Source organism: Mus caroli, unplaced genomic scaffold, assembly GCF_978045245.1.
Source record: "Mus caroli unplaced genomic scaffold, Mus_caroli_1 scaffold_19, whole genome shotgun sequence".
Lineage (NCBI taxonomy): Eukaryota > Metazoa > Chordata > Mammalia > Rodentia > Muridae > Mus > Mus caroli.
The window spans coordinates 82436191-82461066 of NW_028227274.1; the positions used below are offsets into that span (position 1 = coordinate 82436191).

General features: G+C 40.4%; 1 protein-coding gene across 3 annotated transcripts in view; it reads right to left on the reverse strand.

The window, feature by feature from the left end:
* Positions 1-24876, reverse strand: part of Znf407 (zinc finger protein 407) — a 384272-nt gene that overhangs the window by 123479 nt on the left and 235917 nt on the right. For all 3 annotated transcript variants that reach the window (XM_085833524.1, XM_085833525.1, XM_021150389.3), the window contains one exon: positions 11504-11624. In XM_085833524.1, the coding sequence (XP_085689650.1) occupies positions 11504-11624 (121 nt within the window). The remainder of the gene's footprint in view (positions 1-11503; positions 11625-24876) is intronic.

Consider the following 24876-nt stretch of genomic DNA (forward strand, 5'->3'; position numbering starts at 1 on the left):
ACTAAACACAACTCAAGTTTCAACGTGTGGCCAGAGTAGCCGCTGTTCTGAGGCCCCATCACTCCTGCCCTCGGTTCCCATTTTCCATGGCTTACACTGGGTGTGCTCAGCCACTCTCTGTTCTAACTACTGAAGCTGCTGGCTGTCCTCCAAATCCAGCAGCTCAGAAGCAGGTTCCAGGCCCACAATTCAATCGTTTACTTCTTGCTAGGCCCTCTCTTTCCTGCAGGCCCCTCCAGTTCTCCCATCTACATCTCCCATGCAAGCTCTGGCTATCTGTCCTCTCTGTTAACTGATTTCTGCTCCCATCGTTTCCAGGGTCACTTTCCCTGCCATTACTGCCATCAGGTTCTACAGTGAGGAGTACTGAAGTGTTCACATACATCTGAGAGTGTTGGAAAAGCAGTGTGTCCCAGATCACACTTCCTGACATATTAGTAAAGAACACTTCCTCCCCAGAAGTGAGTGTCTCACTGATGCCATCACTCCCAAGGAGCTGTAGCCATGCACGAAAAGACAAAAAGGTTTCTTTTTGTCTGCTGCCTGCCTGTCTCCTCATCTCTTTAGGTGGCCTCATTTGCTGCCTGCTCCTTTGCTGTGGTATTTCAAATGATCTCCCACTTCTGTTATTTCCCCCAATTCATTTTTTGTAGCCCATTGTATTTGATGATATAGGGACTGGGAACAGCATTCACTCCTCCACAGACCCCTGCCACCACTGCCCTGTGAGCCAAGGTCGTCCTCTCCAGCATGGGCAGGGCTACTGTCCCAGCACTTCTTAGTTCTCTCTACTACATAATTTCCTATATCTTACAACACAACACATGCTACTTGGAGAGACTTGAAAATGGAAAAAAAAAAGGTATACTTTAAAAATACAGTACACCAGAATTTTACTTAAACAGCAACTAGAGAACTAACATTATAAGTGTGGGGTATCAAATCAAATGTCTTAAGTTAAAACTTTTAACCTTTTTCACATCAAACACTTTAGCCCAAGAAACAAATTATGTTATTTAATGATAAGTTTGAACATCACTTTTTCCCAGCAAAAAACTCTGATTTGTCTCAGCACTTTTCATATTTGTTTCTACTTACACCTTAACACTGAAGAAACGAAACACTGACGGAAGGGAAGGACCTTGAACAGCTAATGAGCACACATTCCAAACCACAGTGAAAAAGCATATACAAAGAAGGGCAGAAGGAAGATGGAGGCTGCGTAGCAAGAGCCTAGCTAAAGTCAGTAATGATAAGAAATGAAGTTTATGGAGTTGGAAGAAAGATATTGAAGGGAAAATATCAGTTGACATATTACATGTGGAACACTAAACTGTAGCTTACATAAACTATGCCTCTCTTTGAGCTAGAAAGTAAAGGATAATATTAGGCTGCTTGCAAGCCTAGACTATTTTAAAAGCAGCAGAAGAAAATATAAGTATGGAGAAACCAAGAGTTGGAACTGCATTCTTCTAATAAAAAAAGACCGTGTGCCACGATGTGTAGAAACACTGCACTGCCTTTATGCAAGTGCTTCAGGAAACGCCCACACATTCACATGCTCGGTCATCTTGTTCTAAAAAAGAGGAGTTCACTCCATCAGAAGACGTCTCTCATGGAAAACTGGTCTAAAGCCCTGTCTCATAACAAGGACTCCCATCAGTTTTTAAACTCAAATTTTTCTGTCTTTTTCCCCACCATGATGTTTGTGTAGGTCCCAGAGAGAGACCATTTCAGCATAGGATGAAACAAAGGAGTTGAAAACAGGAAGAATTAAGGAAAATGGTCAACTTTCAAGACACATCGAAGTCACCTTTTTTGTTTTTTAAGTGCCAGGGTGATGATATATACAGCGCTTTACTGACTGTTGTCAGCTTCTCCATGGACTTACAAGTGTGTGCCTAATAAGCTTCAGGGCCTGAACTTTCTAACTGCTGGGGATAGAGACAGTTACAAAGGAAAGTGTTTTCTTTGTGATAATAACCCTGGTGTCTGAGGAATAAGTTATTATGCAAGAGACTATTTGCCCCAAAAATATTTTCTATTTTTTTTCATCTCTAAGGCCTTTCTTCCTATCACAAGACATACAGATATATTTAACTACCACCCCAGGGACTGTCCATAGTAATTCCTTGTAGAAAGACCATCCCCAAAGATAGCTTTGGCCCTCTATTAATGACTGAAATTGGGATTCAACAACAACAGTTTAAACAAACATGTTTATCTAGATTCTACTTTAAGAGATAGCAGAGGGAGTGTATGGTCACTTTGTGATGGCAATGGCTCGTCTAATTAATCTGTGATCTCAGCGCTGCTGTAGCTGCATCAACAAGCAAAACCCCTCACCTGTGCTGATAAACAAAAGATGGAAGGCAGAGCCTTGTCCTTAAAGAGAAACAGGCAACTTATAAATCTCAATGTTATGGAATCTACTATATGATTATATGTATCACTGTTTTACATTTATTACAATTTTAGAATAAAATAATCAATACTAACTCAAATTCAGGGAAAAATAATGGGCTACATCAGCCCACTGCCTGCCAAGGTGAAATAAACATTAAAGTCTATGGGTTTGTGTGCTCTAGCAAGGACAGAGAAGTGTGTATAGGACAAGCTGCCTGTGAGGACAAAGTCATACAAAACAGGTCAGAAAATGCAAACTCAAACTGACACCACACAACTAGAAAGAGGGGCCCAAGTGAAATGGACAGAGACAAGCGGCACAGACTGCCTCCTTCAGGAGAAACTCAGTTTCTGGAGACATTAGACACAGAGGACAGAAAAGCAAGGGTGATTCTACACTCACAACCTTTGAGACTAGTCCTGGATGGATAAAATTAAGCACACGCTGCTTTCATTTGGTGAAGGATTACATATGAAAATCCTACTGACACTTAACAGAAACATTTACCCACACAGAACTCATCCTCCTCAGACAAATGGTAGGAGAATTCTTAAGCAGTGTTTCCTTACTACGCAGCCATGACACAGACATCTGCCTGTGATGGACTGAAGTGTGTGCAAGGCGCAAGCAGGCAAGGGCACTCTGCCTGCAGGACACCACTACTCACAGACACAACTGATGACGCTTTCCAGAAGAAATCCTGTTTGAAGAAAGCCTTGCTTCACCACTGCCCATCAAAAATATGAGCTCAACTTTCTAGTCTTTCAGAGCCATGAAGTCTGAGCCATCAAATAGGTCAGCAGCACAACAGAGCAAAGAGCAGAAGAGCCTCAGGCAGTGAGACCGTGAAGTAGCAGCTCTACTGCTACTTCATGACAAGGAATGCCAACTCCAACTTTCTTGTGATCTGAATAGGAGGAACTATTCTTAATTAGTGGAATAAACAAAGAGCTTTACATGTAAATTATGTATAATATTAATGCAGGTATCTTCATTTTATAATTTTTATGACTATTGTAATTTTATTAAAAATTAAAGAAAAATTAATGCTAACTCCAATTTATTCTAAAAGAAATTGTGAGATTCACTTCACATGTCTAATCTCGCTTCTTTCTCTTCTATACAATCATCTTTTCCCTTCTTACTATTCAGGGGCAAATCCGAGCAGCACAGGAAGCCATGGGGAGGAAAATAGGAACTCTCTCAAGACCTGATCCAAAAGGAGAAAATTATCCCCTGTGGACTTTGTCACTCTAAGTCAGGATGCTGCAGAAATAAATCCCAGACAAGAAAAATGAATCCTGCTTTATGCTGAACTTACAGTGTCACAAAGCCAATGAACATTTGCCTTATATTTAATTATGTGTAACATTGTCCTAAAAGACTCTTATCATCCCTGACGTTAAACATTTTTTTCTAATTGATATATTTTATAAAAATGTCTGTATCAGAAATTAAGATGAAATTTCAAGTGGAAGATCGTAACGCTAAGGATTTGTATTTTGATGACTTTAAGTTACAAAGTTATTTCTTAAAACTTCTTCCCAAACACTTCAAATTATAATTCAAGGTAAAACAGAATTTACCAAGTTAAAAGTATTTATCCCCTAAAAAGTTTCTAGTATGGACACAGATTCCAAACAAGCAGCCAAGCCCTTCCACTTGAGCACAGGCATAAATGCCCGGCCACTCACCTGCTGCAACAGCTGAGCAGAGTCAGAGGAAAAGGCACAGGGAGCCCAGAGTGCACAGGAAGTCTGCTGCTACTGGAGGCCCTGCACTCTTTCCTCACACAAGAAAGAAAGATGCACTTGGGGAAGAAAACTAATGTGCCAAACACATCTCCAGAAAACCCTGGCCAAGGGTGCCTAGTCAGTCATCAAGTAAGAAGACAGGAGATAAAATATATTTGCAGAGTTAGCAAAGAGAGTGGTGAGTCCTTAATGTGAGGTGGAATTGGAGAATTTATTGGCTAGCTTCATGAGATACAATTATTATTTTTTTGAGAATAGTTTCATGCTGTGAATTAAAATCATTTGTGCATAAACAAAAATACTAAGGACTATGCTAGAGAACAAAGACACGTGTTATTAGTGGAGCTAAGAGTGAAATTTCAAGAGGAAAACTGAAACATTGAGGCTATTTCAAATTCAACAGAAGCACAACAAAATGGCTTTAAATTTGCTTTCTACAAGGTAACAAATGAGATTTGAGGTACTTAAAGTCTTCTTCACACTCTGAAGATTGTAGTATGATGAGGTAAGTCTTCTGTTGTGTTCTCCAGATTGCTATCTGTTGTTCATAGTTCCTGCATAAATGTTAAAGGAATAAAAGAGAATCTAATAGGATGGTAAGCTTCACACAGAACAAACAAAACCAACGAGGGGTAGGCTTCAGTTTACTTCAGTAAACCTCCTCTCACCTGCAAGCCAACACGGTAAGTGAAGAGAAACCACTCTCGATAGTCACAGATCTGATGGGAAGGAGAGATTTTACATTGTGTAAATGATACTATACCACATGAAAGGCTAGGCTGTTTCTTGTTCTCTTGTTAATAGAAAGATGACAGTACAGAACAAAAGAAAATAGAGGAAAATGTTGACTTTCATTTTTGTGTAAAAACAAATCTAAGAATCTGCTACATAAATAATATAGTAGGACTGTGGACTGTGGGTCTAAATTTAGGCTTTGAAATTATAATGTATAGTAATTAATGATGAAAAGTTATAAAGTTGTGATGGAACACACTGATGGATAATGGATTAGACTTCTGGATATTTTAGACAGGAAAAGCAACAAAGAGGGATCCATGTTTATATTTAAATAGAATGAGATGTCATTGCCTAAATTAATAATGCAAACTTGAAAAATAGCCCCAGGTTCAAAAGACCAATTATAAAATTCTTTTGTAAACAAATCCACACATATATTTTTCATGAATAATTTTAACAAGTAGTATTAGTGCACTAATGTTCAATTTATAAAATGAGAAATATAATTTAAATATCATTTCCATTTCTAATTGTTAGCTTCCTTACAGATGATAGCTAATACTGGCAAGGAAGAGCAGAGGATGGAACAGTATTCATCTATCTATATGAAGCAAACAGAATGTACATGGGACAAGTATTTGATATCTGAGTAATAAGATATTGTGAAGGGAACAGATAAATATATAAACTTTTAAAGAAACAGGTAAGCATCCTGCTGTGATCAATATGGTCATCACGCACACTGACACGCACCACGAGACAGGAGGTGTTTCCAGTGTGCCCATGGGTAGCAGTGGTATCGTGGTCTTTCTGGTGTTTCTCATTAAGAAAATAAAAAAGCTGTGGAAACTTCTCTAGTTCTTTCTTAACTCTTACCATCATGGGACTTAATAAGTCTTTAAACTCTTTTAATATTAATGTAATTATTCACTAGGAAGAGGCAACCACAGTACACAGAAAAATAAAACTTTAGAATGACTAAAAATGCTTCAAATCACTTACTTTCAGAAAATAAAATCATAAAATATTTACATAAAGACAAAATTAACCTTTACCAAGTAAAGGAAGTATCTGAAAAAGGGACTTAGTGGATATTTCTAGATATAAGTGCCCTGTGTGTTAATTCAGGGCAGATGGCATTCTTGGGAGAACACTGCCTACTCTTGGAGACGTGTAGTGGCACACACTAGCTCCTGTGAAGCAGTCGCACGGGACGCAACTATGTAATAACTTTAGCAAAATGTTCAATACTTTTTCAAAGCAAAGAAATTAGAGGTATTTGGAAATACATCTGAGCATATAAGCATCACAAGTCTACCAAAGTGTGATGATGATAATATAAAAGATTCAAATGATAATCTTTGTGGTAGTTATTGTCAAAAGCCTTCATCAAAGAAAATCTAAAGATTTATTCTAAAAAGTCATGACCAACCAAGAAGATTTTGAAGTAGGCATATTCAGCGGAAATGCCTCAGAGTAGCGCAGAAATAGATACCAAAGATATCGGCCATTATAACTCATGTGGCACGTTACAGGACAGTGATCTTCAAAGGGACGCACTTTCAAACTGTAAGGTGTCTCAGCAATTATAAAAGAAGTGATTTTGTATTTAATCATTTCTAAATATTATAAAAACTGCTGAAACTTCAATCAGCATGAATTACAGAAGAATTCCAACACACTTCAGACATGCAGGACACAGAAGATGTGGCTAACACTGACAGGTGAAATGAGATGCCTTGTAAAGTAGAAAACGAATGGGGAAACAGGCACTTAGGTCGACTACTAACTCCACATGCCAGGCTCTGCCTAGGGCCCATCTTACTACACTTCAATGTTAACGACTTTGTAGTATGGAGTCACCGAAAGTCTGCTAAAGGTCTGAACACCCAATAACTACATCATCTGAGTACCCATCCCACAGGCAAGAGAAAGTAAAAATCCAGTTCACAGTACAGCCCAGGTCTTTCTGCAACACTTGCCCAAGTGATATATGATGATATAATTGCAACCATGCTGCCGAAGACACAAGAGCATGCTCAATACTGCACATGCCTTAACTCCAGACAGCAAGAGACTTGAAATGCTTCATGCTGAATTTGAGTCTGATGTATATTTACCCAACAGTATTGTACGGTCCATACAAATCTTTTAACTATCATAGACATATAATGGTTTAATTATAAAATGACTTCTAATATTTTTCTACAATCAGTCCTAGACATGAAAATATTAAATTGAGATATCTTTGCATTATATACTGTTAGAATGTTTAATTTTTGAAATAGCTGTTTGAATTACAGACTAAAATTTCATTTAAAAAATTAAATGAATTTTGAGGTGGGACTTGAGCAGAATTTCCAATGGTCCTAAACATTAGTGGTGTGCTGACACTGAAGTTTATAAAATCAGAATATGATCAACTCTGAGGAACAATACAGCTGCCCCTGTGCAGCAGCAGCAGCAGCAGCAGCAGCAGCAGCACTGGTGGTGGCCAAGAAACACTGCTCCCATGTAGAACACAAGGAAGCATGCCTCTCCTCCCTGACCCTGCACACACTTGATGTGCTGGGGTAGGGGGATACCCAGTGTGTGTGTGTGGGGTTTATTCTCTCAGAGGTGATGATGATGATGATGATGAGGGACTTGGGGAGGGGTGGATCAGGCAGGGGACAGCAATTGGAATGTAAAGTTAATAAAGTAAAAAGAAAGAAAGCACACCTCTCATTAGTATGTAAACTTGCTCTTTTCCTAATGTAGAATTATGTATACAACAGAAGTTTCTGTAAAATATCTTTTAATATTTATTATCAGTAAAATTTGATCTATATATGCACATCTAAAGCTCCCTGCTATTTTCTTGGGGGGAAATAGTTTCAAGTGGAAAAGCTTAAGAAATCTTGTTCTTCTTGGTCTTGGTCATCCTGGGGCTGCTTTCCATATACTTAAGAAAAAGTAATGCTAAATATTTCTCTAGTTGTAACTTTGTTTTGGTGAGTATGTGTGTATATGTATGTATGTGTGCACGTGCTTGTATGTGCATGTGCATACTTTTGTATGTGGTGGAGCAAATAAGTGTTAAAATATATTTGGTAGTTAAAGTATGAACCCAGGTGAAGCTGCACACTGTCTGCTGCAAATGGCTACTCTAACTATACAGAACTTTCCTGAGATGTAGCTTTGGGTCTGGTTAAATTGGATACATATTTTTCTTACACTTTTTATAATAACATTTAAAGTATATTAAATAATATTAAAGAATTCTACCGTTATCCTACTAAATTCCATGGGGGGGGCAGAGACTGGGAATATACTTAATATGTAAGTTATCTGGAAGACAATTAACATTATTAATAAATCAGCTCTTCCCATTCATGAAAATGGTGTTATGTATCTTGCTTTACTTGTATATTTGTTTTTAAAAAATATTTTTTATCAGCCGAGAATGAAGGTGGGTGGTGGAGTGTTTAGCTAACATGCCCAAAGCCCTTGGCTTGATGCTTAGTACTGTAAGAAAAGTGTTTTGAGGGCACTAATAGCATATGTCTTACATTTTTTGTAAGCAATGTCTAGATATTCAAGATGCTGGATTCTATTGTAAATGGTATCATACTTTCAAAACATAATTAATGTGTGTATTTATGTGTCTGAATATATCTGTGCACATGTGTGTGTGTGAGTATATGTGTGTTCTTGTGTATACGTGTGCATAGAAGCAGGACGAACTGACACCCACATGGGTCTCCGAGTGTGAGAGCGAGTCCAGCAGCGAGAGCGAGGGCACCCATGACCTTCAAGCTGCTCCCTAACTGCATGGCTCACCTGACACTCATCCCACTGTATTTTTGGTTTCTTCTTCCCAACTATGCTCACAGAGCAGTTTGAAATACCTTTTATTTGTATTTCTCAGAGGTTTAACCTTCTGACCAATGTACCCAGTCTCTCTAGCAAACACACACTGAGTAGTGGCTGTGCTCCAGACACAGGCAGAAGTCTTACGAGAACATGACAAGCCATGAAGTAGGCTGGCACAGGTGGAGCCCCCAGGATCGACTGCAGAGTAATACTTTCCTGAAGGCAGGGGGGTTGTAAGTGAAGAGTTTAAGAAGTTAGATGGGATTGAACTGAACTCAGGGGTTCCTGATGGAGGAGTTGGAGAAGGGACTGAAGGAGCTGAGGGGGTTTGCAGCCCCATGGAGGGAGCAACAGTGTCAACAGGCCAGACCCCCCAGAGCTCCTGGGGACTGGACCACCAACCAAAGAATACACATGCAACGACCTATGGCGTTGTCCATATATGTGGCAGAGGATAGCCTTGTTGGACATCAGTGGGAGGGGAGGCCCTTGGGCCTGAGGGCATAAGATGCCCCAGTGTAGGGGAATGCCAGGGAGGGAAGACTGGAGTGGGTGGGTGGGGGAGTACCTTCATAGAGGCAGGGGGAGTGGGGAGGAGACGGGGGTTTCCGAAGGGGAGACATGGAAAGGGGAAAATATGTGAAATGTAAATAAAGAAAATATCCAATCCAAAAAAAAAAAAAAAAAAAAGATTCAAGTCTAAAAAAAAATAAAGAAGAAGTTGGATGGGGTCACGTCAGAGTGTGAGTGAGCTAGTAGTGCACACAGGAGCCTGGACAGCAGGCTAAGAAACAATCGGGACCTCAGGAAGGAAGATGGAGTTGATGTAAGGGGAGGGTCTGTCACTACAGCCACTCTCTGTGTGCTGAGCCTGAGTGCTTCCTCACATCCCAGGGCGGTGAGCAGGCTCACAGCAAAAGCCTAGCCTGGGTGCTGTGGCCCAGCAAGAGGTGGCCAGCTTCCCTTACAGAAAGCTCCTTTGCTGGGTCCTGCTTACTATGTAACCCATGAGTGACACTTCTGTCAGTTTACAGGGAACCTTGCAGATCCCCTCATTTGAAACACCTCTACTACTTTAAAACCTGTGAGAACCACAGTTCCTGAGGATGGTTAATGATATAGAAAGGAGGTACAAAGTGTTTAAAATGAGAATGAAGAGTTATCTCAAAGAAACCTATCCTTCCCCCAAGATAAGCAGCCTTATGCACATGGTATAAGCCCTAGCTTATAATCCCCAAAGCAAGGCGTATGAGGAGACACGGTGCTCAGTTTCTAACTGTACCTCTCTTACTGGACCACAACTACGGGATAGGCTCATCAATAAGGTAAAAATGCTTGAAAATGGTTTTAACAGACCCCATAACATCAGGAGATTAGAGTTTCCTCTAACTAGATCACCATTTCCCAAACTTCCAAGAAATGCCATTCTAGTGTTATGTGTAGGCACAGCTCATAAAATGTTGGGTGAATAAATAATTAATGAATGAAATATATCTGTAATATCTCTGTAGTATTCAATGACCTTTCACATAAAAATTAATGCAATAACGCAGATAATAATCAAGATTGTGGCAATATATTTGCCAAGTGCACAGGTTACCTCAACAGGCATACAAAACTCAGCTTTTTGAAGACAGCTCTACATTCATTCTTCATCCTCCATATAGGGGATTGGTTTTTCTCTATCACATAGGTCGTGTGGTAGCCAGAGTGGAGAGCTTCGGGGCAAAGTCCCTGGTCTAACGCTGTGTCAATCAGCTGAGTAGAATGTCTACTGTATCACAGAATGTGGGAGAGTTCAAGCTCACGCTCACGTTCGTGGACAGCTTGACCTGGCAGGACTCTCCATTCTGCATCCGACTGTCACTGTAGCTCCCCAGGGCCCTTGCTATTGCCTCTTGGTTCCCAGACCCAGAGAGTGGGATAAACAACCACAGCTTCTAAAGCACTTTCTGCTCAGCCTCCTTACAAGCAACAGCTCCTTCATCTTGGAGGTGCAGAGTGCAAAATGACAAGGACACGTCTCTTACTCCCCAGCTAGGACTGAGGACTGGGTCTGGGCTCCCTCGGGCTCTTTTATTTGCCTCTCCAATCAATTTTGCAATTGTTTCTGAAAACTCAGTCACTGATGGTGCAATTCCACCGCAGAAGGCAGAAAACACTTCTTACACCACCTTCACTGTCACACAAACGCTTTTGCTCACACCTTGTCAAATGGTGCATTGCTGCAATGCATCCTTACTGTGAACGGCGAAATACTCAAAATGTGGGAAAAGGGGGTTAGAAAACCTACGCACCAAGCCTATGAAACCAGAAGTCTGTGCTAACGACTCATAGCAAGTCTACGACTTTATCATGGGGAAGCATATGTCATCAGTGTGCTCACGTACAGGATACTTAACACCCATGCAAGCAAGGGCTGTACTATAGGGCACTGGTAGAGCAGACCAAATTACAATAAAAGGTCTACATGACAGTGAGGGAGGTGCTCCTGAAGAAGTGCATTAAGTAAGTATATTAAGTATATTAAGTAAGTTTATTAAGGAACTCTCTCACCAACCCTCTCAATTTACAGTGAGCGTAAAACTGTTCTGAAAAACGTATTCATTTGTTAAAAAACATCATTTCAATTAGGAATTAAATATCTTGCCTAATGTGTACCACTCATTAAAGTATTCTAAAGTAGACTGGGAAAGCTGGAGTTCTTCTGGATTCCAATCGACTCTGGTGACACATCTGATCTTATTACCTGTAGTCACACCAAGGGCACCTGTATGGCTTCTCTCCAGTGTGCACACGCTTATGACGAGTCAAGTGTGACTGGGTTGTGGAGGCGAAGTTACACTCATCACATTTGAAAGGCTTTTCCCCTGCAACAAGAAGTGCACATACATGAATGATAATAACTGGACGCAAAGTATCCAAGCCTAGTATTAACATATAAAATGTTTATATACATAAAACATTACAAATATGATTGATCGGTTCCATACCTTTAAAATACTTTAAACCTGGAGGATATTACTGACTTTTCTAAGTTAGCTACTAGAAAGGAATATGATGTATTGTCCAAACAGGATTCCTGGTTGTAAGTGTAGGTTGGGATTGTGGAATTTATTTCTAGACCACGTTAGATGAGAGGCATTCCAAAAAAGAAAACTCAGTGAACTCAAAAGCGTGGCCAACCACACAACACACAAACAGTTGAATATAAAATGTGAAATAGTAAATTCCTAGCACCAATCATAAAGAAAAATAAAATGAAGCCATTACTTTAAGAAATATTAGAAATAGGAGTAGGGCCACAGGCCACTTCCGGCCGGATCAGCGCCAGGGTTGCTGGAGCGCAGGGTTGCCTGACACCCGCCAGCTACCCACGACCCCCACCTCAGGATTTTGGGACTGCTGGTGAGTGGAACACAGCTTGTGCTCCAGTCCAATCACGCGGGACCTAAGACTGCTCTGGTTGGGGAGAGAGAAATCCGGCCTACATAGGGCCACAAGCCTCTTAAGGTCAGAAAAGCACCGGGGCAGCTGGGGCGCAGGGTCAGCTGACACTCGCCAGCTACCCACAACACCCTCCACAGAATCTTAAGACTTCTGGTGAGTGGAGCACAGCTTCTGCTCCAATCCAATTGCACACAGGACCTGAGACTGCATTAGTTAGGGAAGCAGAAACCGGCCTGAGTAGGGCCACAGGCCACTTCCGGCCGGATCAGCACCGGGGTTGCTGGAGCACAGGGTTGCCTGACACCCGCCAGCTACCCACGACCCCCGCCGCAGGATTTTGAGACTGCTGGTGGGTGGAACACAGCTTCTGCTCCAATCTTTAAACAGTGACAACGATAACAACTAACCCCAGAGATTACCAGATGGCGAAAGGTAAACTTAATAATCTTACTAACAGAAACCAAGACCACTCACCATCATCAGAACCCAGCACCCCCACTTCGCCCAGTCCAGGGCACCCCAACACACCGGAAAAGCTAGACACGGATCTAAAAGCATATCTCCTGATGATGGTAGAGGACTTCAAGAAGGACTTTAATAACACACTTAAAGAAATACAGGAGAACACTGCTAAACAGGTAGAAGACATTAAAGAGGAAGCACAAAAATCCCTTAAAGAATTGCAGGAGAACACTGCTAAAGAGTTACAAATCCTTAAAGAAAAACAGGATAACATAATCAAACAGGGAGAAGTCCTTAATGAAAAACAGGAAAACACATCCAAAGAGATGATGGAAATGAACAAAACCATACTAGACCTAAAAATGGAAGTAGACACAATAAAGAAAACCCAAAATGAGGCAACACTGGAGATAGAAACCCTAGGAAAGAAATCTGGAACCATAGATACCAGCATCAGCAACAGAATACAAGAGATGGAAGAGAGAATCTCAGGTGCAGAAGATTCCATAGAGAACATCGGCACAACAATCAAGGAAAATGTAAAATGCAAAAAGATCCTAACTCAAAACATCCAAGAAATACAGGACACAATGAGAAGACCAAACCTACGGATAATAGGAGTGGATGAGAATGAAGATTTTCAACTCAAAGGACCAGCAAACATCTTCAACAAAATTATAGAAGAAAACTTCCCAAATCTAAAGAAAGAGATGCCCATGAACATACAAGAAGCCTACAGAACTCCAAATAGACTGGACCAGAAAAGAAATACCTCCCGACACATAATAATCAGAACAACAAATGCTCTAAATAAAGATAGAATACTAAAAGCAGTAAGAGAAAAAGGTCAAGTAACATATAAAGGCAAGCCTATCAGAATTACACCAGATTTTTCACCAGAGACTATGAAAGCCAGAAGATCCTGGACGGATGTTATACAGACACTAAAAGAACACAAATTCCAGCCCAGGCTACTATACCCAGCCAAACTCTCAATTAACATAGATGGAGAAACCAAAGTATTCCACGACAAAACCAAATTTACACATTATCTCTCCACGAATCCAGCCCTTCAAAGGATAATAACAGAAAAAAACCAATACAAGGACAGGAACCACGCCCTAGAAACAACAAGAAGGTAATCCCTCAACAAACCTAAAAGAAGACAGCCACAAGAACAAAATGCCAACTTTAACAACAAAAATAACAGGAAACAACAATTACTTTTCCTTAATATCTCTTAATATCAATGGACTCAACTCCCCGATAAAAAGACATAGACTAACAAACTGGCTACACAAACAAGATCCAACATTTTGCTGCTTACAGGAAACTCATCTCAGAGAAAAGGATAGACACTACCTCAGAATGAAAGGCTGGAAAACAATTTTCCAAGCAAATGGCATGAAGAAACAAGCTGGAGTAGCCATTCTAATATCTGATAAGATTGACTTCCAACCCAAAGTCATTAAAAAAGACAGGGAGGGACACTTCATACTCATCAAAGGTAAAATCCTCCAAGAGGAACTATCAATCCTGAATATCTATGCTCCAAATACAAAGGCAGCCACATTCATTAAAGAAACTTTAGTAAATCTCAAAGCACACATTGCACCTCATACAATAATAGTGGGAGACTTCAACACACCACTTTCACCAATGGACAGATCATGGAAACAGAAACTAAACAGGGACACAGAGAAACTAAGAGAAATTATGAATCAAATGGATCTGGCAGATATCTACAGAACATTCTATCCTAAAACAAAAGGATATACCTTCTTCTCAGCACCTCATGGTACCTTCTCTAAAATTGACCACATAGTTGGTCACAAAACAGGCCTCAACAGATACAAAAATATTGAAATTGTCCCATGCATCCTATCAGATCACCATGGACTAAGGCTGATCTTCAATAAAAAAATAAATAATAGAAAGCCAACCTTCACGTGGAAACTGAACAACACTCTTCTCAATGATACCTTGGTCAAGGAAGGAATAAAGAAAGAAATTAAGGACTTTTTAGAGTTCAATGAAAATGAAGCAACAACATACCCAAACTTCTGGGACACAATGAAAGCATTTCTAAGAGGAAAACTCATAGCTCTGAGTGCCTCCAAAAGGAAACTAGAGAGAGCACACATTAGCAGCTTGACAACACACCTAAAAGCACTAGAACAAAAGGAAGCAAATTCACCCAAGAGGAGTAGACGGCAGGAAATAATCAAACTCAGGGGTGAAATCAACCAAGTGGAAACAAGAAAAACTATTCAAAGAATCAACCAATCAAGGAGCTGGTTCTTTGAGAAAATCAACAAGATAGATAAACCCTTAGCCAGACTCACTAGAGGGCACAGGGAAAGCATCCTAATTAACAAAATCAGAAATGAAAAAGGAGACATAACAACAGATCCTGAAGACATCCAAAACACCATCAGATCCTTCTACCAAAGGCTATACTCAACAAAACTGGAGAACCTGGATGAAATGGAGAAGTTCCTAGACAGATACCAGGTACCAAAGTTGAATCAAGATCAGGTCAATGATCTAAACAGCCCTATATCCCCCAAAGAAATAGAAGCAGTCATTAATAGTCTCCCAACTAAAAAAAGCCCAGGACCAGATGGGTTTAGTGCAGAGTTCTATCAGACCTTCAAAGAAGATCTAATCCCAGTTCTTCACAAACTATTCCACAAAATAGAAACAGAAGGTACTCTACCCAACTCATTCTATGAAGCCACAATTACTCTGATACCTAAACCACAAAAAGACCCAACAAAGATAGAAAACTTCAGACCAATATCCCTTATGAATATTGATGCAAAAATCCTCAATAAAGTTCTTGCTAATCGAATCCAAGAACACATCAAAACAATCATCCATCCTGACCAAGTAGGTTTCATCCCAGGGATGCAGGGATGGTTCAATATACGGAAATCCATCAATGTAATCCAGTATATAAACAAACTCAAAGACAAAAACCACATGGTCATCTCGTTAGATGCGGAAAAAGCATTTGACAAGACCCAACACCCATTCATGATAAAAGTCTTGGAAAGATCAGGAATTCAAGGCCCATACCTAAACATGATAAAAGCAATCTACTGCAAACCAGTAGCCAACATCAAAGTAAATGGTGAGAAGCTTGAAGCAATCCCTCTAAAATCAGGGACTAGACAAGGCTGTCCACTTTCTCCATACCTATTCAACATTGTACTTGAAGTCCTAGCCAGAGCAATTCGACAACAAAAGGAGATCAAAGGGATACAAATTGGAAAAGAGGAAGTCAAAATATCACTTTTTGCAGATGATATGATAGTATATATAAGTGACCCTAAAAATTCCACCAGAGAACTCCTAAGCCTGATAAACAGCTTCGGTGAAGTAGCTGGATATAAAATTAACTCAAACAAATCAATGGCCTTTCTCTACACAAAGAATAAACAGGCTGAGAAAGAAATTAGAGAAACAACACCCTTCTCAATAGTCACAAATAATATAAAATATCTCGGCGTGACTCTAACTAAGGAAGTGAAAGATCTGTATAATAAAAACTTCAAGTCTCTGAAGAAAGAAATTATAGAAGATCTCAGAAGATGGAAAGATCTCCCATGCTCATGGATTGGCAGGATCAACATTGTAAAAATGGCTATCTTGCCAAAAGCAATCTACAGATTCAATGCAATCCCCATCAAAATTCCAAATCAATTTTTCAACGAATTAGAAAGCGCAATCTGCAAATTCATCTGGAATAACAAAAAACCTAGGATAGCAAAAACTCTTCTCAAGGATAAAAGAACCTCTGGTGGAATCACCATGCCGGACCTAAAGCTCTACTACAGAGCAATTGTGATAAAAACTGCATGGTACTGGTATAGTGACAGACAAATAGACCAATGGAATAGAATTGAAGACCCAGAAATGAACCCACACACCTATGGTCACTTGATCTTCGACAAGGGAGCTAAAAACATCCAGTGGAAGACAGACAACATTTTCAACAAATGGTGCTGGCACAACTGGTTGTTAACATGTAGAAGAATGCGAATCGATCCATTCCTATCTCCTTGTACTAAGGTCAAGTCTAAGTGGATCAAGGAACTTCACATAAAACCAGAGACACTGAAACTTATAGAGGAGAAAGTGGGGAAAAGCCTTGAAGATATGGGCACAGGGGAAAAATTCCTGAATAGAACAGTAATGGCTTGTGCTGTAAGATTGAGAATTGACAAGTGGGACCTCATGAAACTACAAAGCTTCTGCAAGGCTAAAGACACCATCAATAAGACAAAAAAAACACCAACAGATTGGGAAAGGATCTTCACCTATCCTAAATCAGATAAGGGACTAATATCCAATATATATAAAGAACTCAAGAAGGTGGACTCCAGAAAGTCAAATAACCCCATTAAAAAATGGGGCTCAGAACTGAACAAAGAATTCTCACCTGAGGAATACCGAATGGCAGAGAAACACCTGAAAAAATGTTCAACATCCTTAATCATCAGGGAAATGCAAATCAAAACAACCCTGAGATTCCACCTCACACCAGTCAGAATGGCTAAGATCAAAAATTCAGGTGACAGCAGATGCTGGCGAGGATGTGGAGAAAGAGGAACACTCCTCCACTGTTGGTGGGATTGCAAGCTTGTACAACCACTCTGGAAATCAGTCTGGCGGTTCCTCAGAAAATTGGACATAGTACTACCGGAGGACCCAGCAATACCTTTCCTGGGCATATACCCAGAAGATGTCCCAACCGGTAAAAAGGACACATGCTCCACTATGTTCATAGCAGCCCTATTTATAATAGCCAGAAGCTGGAAAGAACCCAGATGTCCCTCAACAGAGGAATGGATACAGAAATTATGGTACATTTACACAATGGAGTACTACTCAGCTATTAAAAAGAATGAATTTATGAAATTCCTAGCCAAATGGATGGACCTGGAGGGCATCATCTTGAGTGAAATAACACAATCACAAAAGAACTCACACAATATGTATTCACTGATAAGTGGATATTAGCCCAAAACTTAGGATACCCAAGATATAAGATACAATTTGCTAAACGCATGAAACTCAAGAAGAATGAAGACCAAAGTGTGGACACTGTGCACCTTCTTAGAATTGGGAACAAAACACCCAGGGAAGGAGTTACAGAGACAAAGTTTGTAGCTGTGATGAAAGGATGGACCATTTAGATACTGCCGTATCCAGGGATCCATCCCATAATCAGCTTCTAAACGCTGACACCATTGCATACACTAGCAAGATTTTGCTGAAAGGACCCAAATATAGCTGTCTCTTGTGAGACGATGCCGGGGCCTAGCAAACACAGGAGTGGATGTTCACAGTCAGCTATTGGATGTATCACAGGGCTCCCAATGGAGAAGCTAGAGAAAGTACCCAAGGAGCTAAAGGGATCTGCAACCCTATTGTTGGAACAACATGATGTACTAACCAGAACCCCGGAGCTCTTGTCTCTAGCTGCATATGTATCGAAAGATGGCCTAGTCGGCCATCAATGGAAAGAGAGGCCCATTGGACTTGCAAACTTTATATGCCCCAATATAGGGGAATGCCAGGGCCAAAAGAATGGGAATGGGTGGGTAGGGAAGTGGGGGCGCTATGGGGGACTTTTGGGATAGCATTGGAAATGTAATTGAGGAAAATATGTAATAAAAATATTAAAAATCAAAAAAAAAAGAAATATTAGAAATAAAAGGAATTAGAGTAACAGGGCAGAATTCTGAGAATAAGGAGCCTCAAAAGAACACATGATACAGTGCAAACCCTTGTTAGGATGTGACAGTCCTGTGTAGACAAGGCTGGCCTGGGACCAAGTCCATCCTTTGCTGAGCCCCTGACCTGCTTCTCCAGACTCACACATTACTTTCCCATGTCACTGGCTACACTGGTTGTCAGCAACTGGCCCAAGGCTCTTTCCTTTCACTCAACATAAAACTAGTACAACTCTGCTACTGAAAACTGTTCTAGCCTGGCTACGTTAGCTTAGACACGCAAGCCGATTCTTTGTAAACAGCACAACATTTATCAAAACGCAATATATGTTATATACTTTGGGTACAGCTTTGCTCTGTGAATTAATATGTACTAGAAGCAAGAAATGCACAGCAAATATCAAAATCTCAGGATAAAAAGTAAAACACTGCTAATAATATCATGATGAGTTTATAAATGATCAGTTTAGTATTGCGTGAGAAGTTAATAGTGATAAAAATCACTGTCCCTGTGCCGTTTCCCCATTGTGGGCGGGCAGAACACATGTGTGCTCCTTCCATCTCTCTGTGCTGACAGTGATGAAGCAGGAAGCCCCTCACTCCTGTCCTCCTCACACAGCTGAGGCTCCTAACCAATTCCTTACTGGGCAATTTCCATCTGCGACAACCCCACTTGGTACTTCTTATTTTCTAGCTTTTCATGATAGTACTCTACATATACTGATCTACTTTAAAAAGTGAAGAAAAGCACATTTATTCTTGTGCGGTTTAGTATGTGTTATGTGTGCAAGTGTTTGGTCCACAGCACAAGTGTGAGCCAAGGGGACAACTTCTCGGGATCAACTCTGGGCATCACTTGGGTTCTGGAGGGAAAGCTAAGGTCAGGCCTGGTGGCACTGAACCATCCCACCAGCCTCAACAATGAAAACAGAAAGTTAAAGGATTAAAGATACTTACTAAAGTATGTTTGTCCCAAATTGTCCCAGGTCAATGTGGCCATTAGTAAAGATATCTTTTCTTCATACCTAAGTCTACTTACCTAGCCACACGCGTTGCTGTATGAATATCTAGCTTATTTATAACCACACATCTTATTTGATGGTATGTTTTATCTTCCATGAAGCAGAGAAGAGGAGGGTAGGGAAAGCCAGGTGGACTGCAATCCTGGGATTGCTTCACCTCACTTGCTAACTGTCAGACCTCTTGAGAAAGATCTGGAAGATCATACCAACCTCCAACATGCAGGGTAACTGAGGATTACGATGACAGAAGGTACAGAAAGAAAGCTGAGTGACCAGGGGCTCTTCTCAGAACTATGACAGCATGGCTTAAGGCCAACACCATAATCCCTCAGAGATCAAAGCCACAGTATACAAAAGCTCTCCTGAAGAGCTTGGTCACTAGGCACATACATAGTACACAGAACTCACTAACAGCTTTACATACTAATATGTAGAAAAGAAAGCTACTATGTTGTAGATCTTATCTAGAAATTACTGTGTTTGAGTCTCTCAGGTGTAAAACAATCAAAGACCATCTACAAAGCAGAGTGAAAGAATGGTTAGTTTAAAAGGACTTGTTTCTCTATAAGGCTTCTGTCTTTAACACCCTAGTGAAGACATCACCCAAAGACTAAAGTCACTTTGCTCTCCACTTCTAAACTGTTTGGTGAATCAATTTAGGTCACAATAGTTTAATTTTAGTGACTGACATATAACACTAACACACACATGCATACATGTACAGATGTGCATTTTGAGGGGCACATCTTCTATAAAAGAGGTGTTTTTTCGATTCAGTGATATTGCTAGGATGAAAATTATCACCATGCTGATATAATTGGTGGTTCTCAACCTGTGGGTCCCGACCCCTTTGTGGGTTAAATGATTCACAGGGGTCATATATCACATATTCTGTGTATCAGATATTTAAATTATGATTCATAAGAGCAGCTTCATAAGAGCAGTTATGAAGTAGCAACAAAATAATTTTATGGTTGGGGGGGTCACTATAACACAAAGAGCTCTATTAAAGGCATTAGGAAGGTTGAGAATCACTGCTCTAACAGAAAGACATCCGGGTTGTTTCTGATTTGTTTTTTGTTGTTTGAGTTTGTTTGTTTGTTTGTTTAGTGGTGGTGGGGGTTGCTACGAGAACAGGTGAATTTGGAATAAACAATCAACAACAGGTAAGCCATTGAATGGGCAAATATTTCCCTTTTGTCCTGAATAAATTCCCAGAAGTGGTGTGGTAGTAGGTATTTATCCTGGGGTGGGTAGCAAAGTACTTCCTGTAGTCGTCCATATCACGTTCCACTAGCTGCATACACGAGCTCCCACCACCATCTGATGTGGTCAGTGCTCTGATCCTGCATCTCCCAATGTGCATAGTCCTCATGCTTACTGCTCATCCCTTCACACTCCATGCTGGAGTATCCTTTACTAGTGGGCCTCCTCAGAAGAGCTCTGAGAGTGCTGCTATGCTGCAGCTACAAATCCTTGATGAGATCTGCATTCTCAACACTTTCATCTAGCCTGCCTGACTTCATTCTCAGGACCATTAGCGATTACTTTGTATAAGGTTTAAAACTTATTAATTTGTAATTTTGTGCATTTGTTCTTTTAGAAAAATGTTATTAACATAATAAAAATAATTTTTGATGATCCAAACTCAAAGTTTATAGACGCTTTACATTGTGAAATTCTGAGTTTATTTTATATACAGCATGAAGTAAACATTAAAGTTCATTTTACTGAATATAAGATGTTTGATTAATCCAATATTACATACTGAATGGCTTAAACTATCTTCATCTCATTAAAAAAAATTAACTGATGGCACAGGCACACGTCTCGATTCTGTGCGGCACATGTGTCCACTCTGATGTAACACTGACTGATGTGACCTGAGCAGGTCTAGCCTGAGCCTAGAACTCTGTTCCTTCTCGACCTTGTCTGATTATTTCAAACTTTTGCATTTTTACAAGAATTTCCAGTTGGTTTTATTGATTTCCAAAAGGAGTCTGCAGAGCTCAATGTGAGCCTCTAAGTCTCCACAGTACCAGGTGTGCTGACTGGTACTCATGGCATTTCCCTCTAGGTCTCATCAAAGTATGACCAGCAGCGCCTCTAGCCTTCCTATGGAAGATTCTGTGCATCTTCTCTAGACTTCTTCCTGAGAATGATGCTCTGTTTAAACAATAACTGACATGTCGCCCAATCAGAATAGACTCCATTTCTTCTGTTGATTTCTTTATGCAAAACTATGCCAATCAAATACTAAGAGTATCCATGTCAAAGGTCTAACAGGCTTTCCCTTTCCACATAATGAATCTAAGTTATTCTGGACACTGTGAGAATGTACAGGCATGTTCCCATTACCTCCTCGCCCGCCTGCTTCTGCACCTGCAGATGGCTTCTGCAGCTAGCTACCTGTTCTCTTCTCTGCAGGGGCTGTGGTAGACACCTTCAAGCTACCTTTTTGTCACAGATGTGGCGGGAGCATGGAAGTACTGAGAGGGGGCATCACAGAACCACTGTCTAGGTCAGTGTACACATTCAAGATCTAAGGTCTTCAAAGTTAATTTTCTTGGTTTGGAAGCTTGACATGTGATTAATGTAGGTCCTTTCATTTAGTCTTTCATGAAGTTGTGACACTTTAAAGTTAAAATCTACACATTTATAAAATGCCATTCTATTGTGGTAAATTGGAGACTTTCATTTCATATTTGCCTCAACTGTACCACATATTAACTTATATAATATCAAGATGCTTTGAGTTATATAAAAGCTGTCAGGCAAATGTACGATACAACAAAATCTTATATAAAATATTATACATGGGAATACTAAGAAGAAAAGACAGCCAAGCACATCTGTGATATTGATAGGCACACACCTTTCTATAGACCACACTTTAATCCAAAATCTATCCTGATAGTTAATTTGGAACGCATATATTTTGTTAATCTGTTACACATATTCAACAGTGTTACCCTAAATATGTAATTTTGGAATTTTTAAAGAATGAGGAAAAAGACAATACAGGGAAACATGCCTTTTTGACTATTGGGATAACTACATAGCAAAAGTTAATGCAAACATCCAAACAGTAAATACTCAAAGGAAATCCTCAAAGTTTACAACATGAATTTCAATCAACTAAATATCTGATAGTGTTTGAAATAAAAAGTACTCTACGTATGTGTTTGCTAGGCCCCGGCGTAGTCTCACTAGAGACAGCTATATCAGGGTCCTATCAGCACAATCTTTCTAGTGTATGCAATGGTGTCAGCGTTTGAAAGCTGATTATGGGATGGATCCCTGGATATGGCAGTCTCTAATGGTCCATCCTTTTGTCTTAGCTCCAAACTTGTCTCTGTAACTCCTTCCATGGGTGTTTTCTTCCCAGTTCTATGAAGGGGCAAAGTGTCCACACTTTGGTCTTTGTTCTTCTTCAGTTTCATGTGTTTTGCAAATTGTAACTTATATCTTGGGTATCCTAAGTTTCTAGGCTAATATCCACTTATCAGTGAGTACATATCATTTGAGTTCCTTTGTGATTGGGTTACCTCACTCAGGATAATGCCCTCCAGGTCCAACCATTTGCCTAGGAATTTCGTAAATTCACTCTTTTTAATAGCTGAGTAGTACTCCATTGTGTAAATGTACCACATTTTCTGTATCCATTCCTCTGTTGAGGGGCATCTGGGTTCTTTCCAGCTTCTGGCTATTATAAATAAGGCTGCTATGAACATAGTGGAGCATGTTTCTTTATTACTAGTTGGAACATCTTCTGGATATATGTCCAGGAAAGGTATTGCGGGATCCTCCGGTAGTACTATGTTCAATTTTCTGAGAAACCGCCAGACTGATTTCCAGAGTGGTTGTACAAGCTTGCAATCCCACCAACAGTGGAGGAGTGTTCCTCTTTCTCCACATCCTCGCCAGCATCTGCTGTCACCTGAATTTTTGATCTTAGCCATTCTGACTGGTGTGAGATGGCATCTCAGGGTTGTTTTGATTTGCATTTCCCTGATGATTAAGGATGCTGAACATTTTTTCAGGTGTTTCTCAGCCATTCGGTATTCGTCATAAGTGGAAGTTCACAGTCAGCTATTGGATGGATCACAGGGTACAATGGAGGAGCTAGAGAAAATACCCAAGGAGCTAAAGGGATCTGCAACCCTATAGGTGGAACAACATTATGAACTAACCAGTACCCCGGAGCTCTTGACTCTAGCTACATATGTATCAAAAGATGGCCCAGTTGGCCATCACTGGAAAGAGAGGCCCATTGGACTTGCAAACTTTATATGCCCCAGTACAAGGGAACGCCAGGGCCAAGGGGGGGGGGGGAGAGTGGGTGGTAGGGGAGTCGGGAGGAGGGTATGGGGGACTTTTATGATAGCATTGGAAATGTAATTGAGGAAAATACGTAATAAAAAAATTATTTAAAAAAAAAGTACTCTACAATGAGATGCATATACTTGCAAAGGAAATGTTTCCTCTCAATTTTTAAAAACTAAAAGCTAATGACATCATTTTGCCCCTCTCTGTCCCGCATCTATTCCCATGTCCCCAGCTCGCCTCTTCCCCAGACAACACTGCTGTGACCCCCAAAATCCTAGCTAGTTGGGTGGTGGAGTCAAAATGCACTGGAGCCCATAAACCCAAGACCTCTCTAAGCAAGAGAACTGAAGGCCAAGGGGAGGGCAGAACAAGAAGCTCTGTGGTAACCATAGTTACCAGTTCTCTGTTGTAACATACTTCCAAGTTTTCCCTTTAATAAACTATTAGGCTTTTTCTCTTTTCATAAATACTGTCCTTTACAAACATTAATCTTGCACAAAATATCCAGTAAGAAACACTTCACATCTTAGGCCTAACAGACAGAAAAGGAAGAAAAACAGAGACACTAGGACAGCTTGCTTCCATAGTGCCCTGTCCTTTTGTGTGTCAACTATCTGTCAGACTGGCCAACCACATCTCCTGGAAATCACACTTCACACTCCTTAGGGTGGACTGGTGGTTATTAAGCTGGCCAGGTCTCTCCAAGCGCACGTGAGGATCGGTGTCTGTGCCCTTGAATCGAGGGTCTCTGACAGGTGATAAAAGTAAATCTCAGAACAGAAGATGTTTCATGTCAGACCCCCCCGACGGCCTACACTGCAGTCGGGAATTATTTACGCCATGTGGAACACTTTGGATACCTATCCCTTTCTGAGCCACTTGTAATTTGCCTGGACACTGTGGTAAAAGGGTAAACCATGTCAAAGACAGACACATCAAAAAAATATAGATTTAAAATGTACCATCAAGTCTAGCATCAGGATGGGGAGGGGAGGGGGAGAAATGCGTGACTTAAACATTTTAAGTCCAACATAAAAGCTAAGTGCCTAGACTGAGTTGGACTGAGCTGTTTGTGGAGGCCAAGTCTTTTAAGAACGGACTTTGGTATTAAAGAA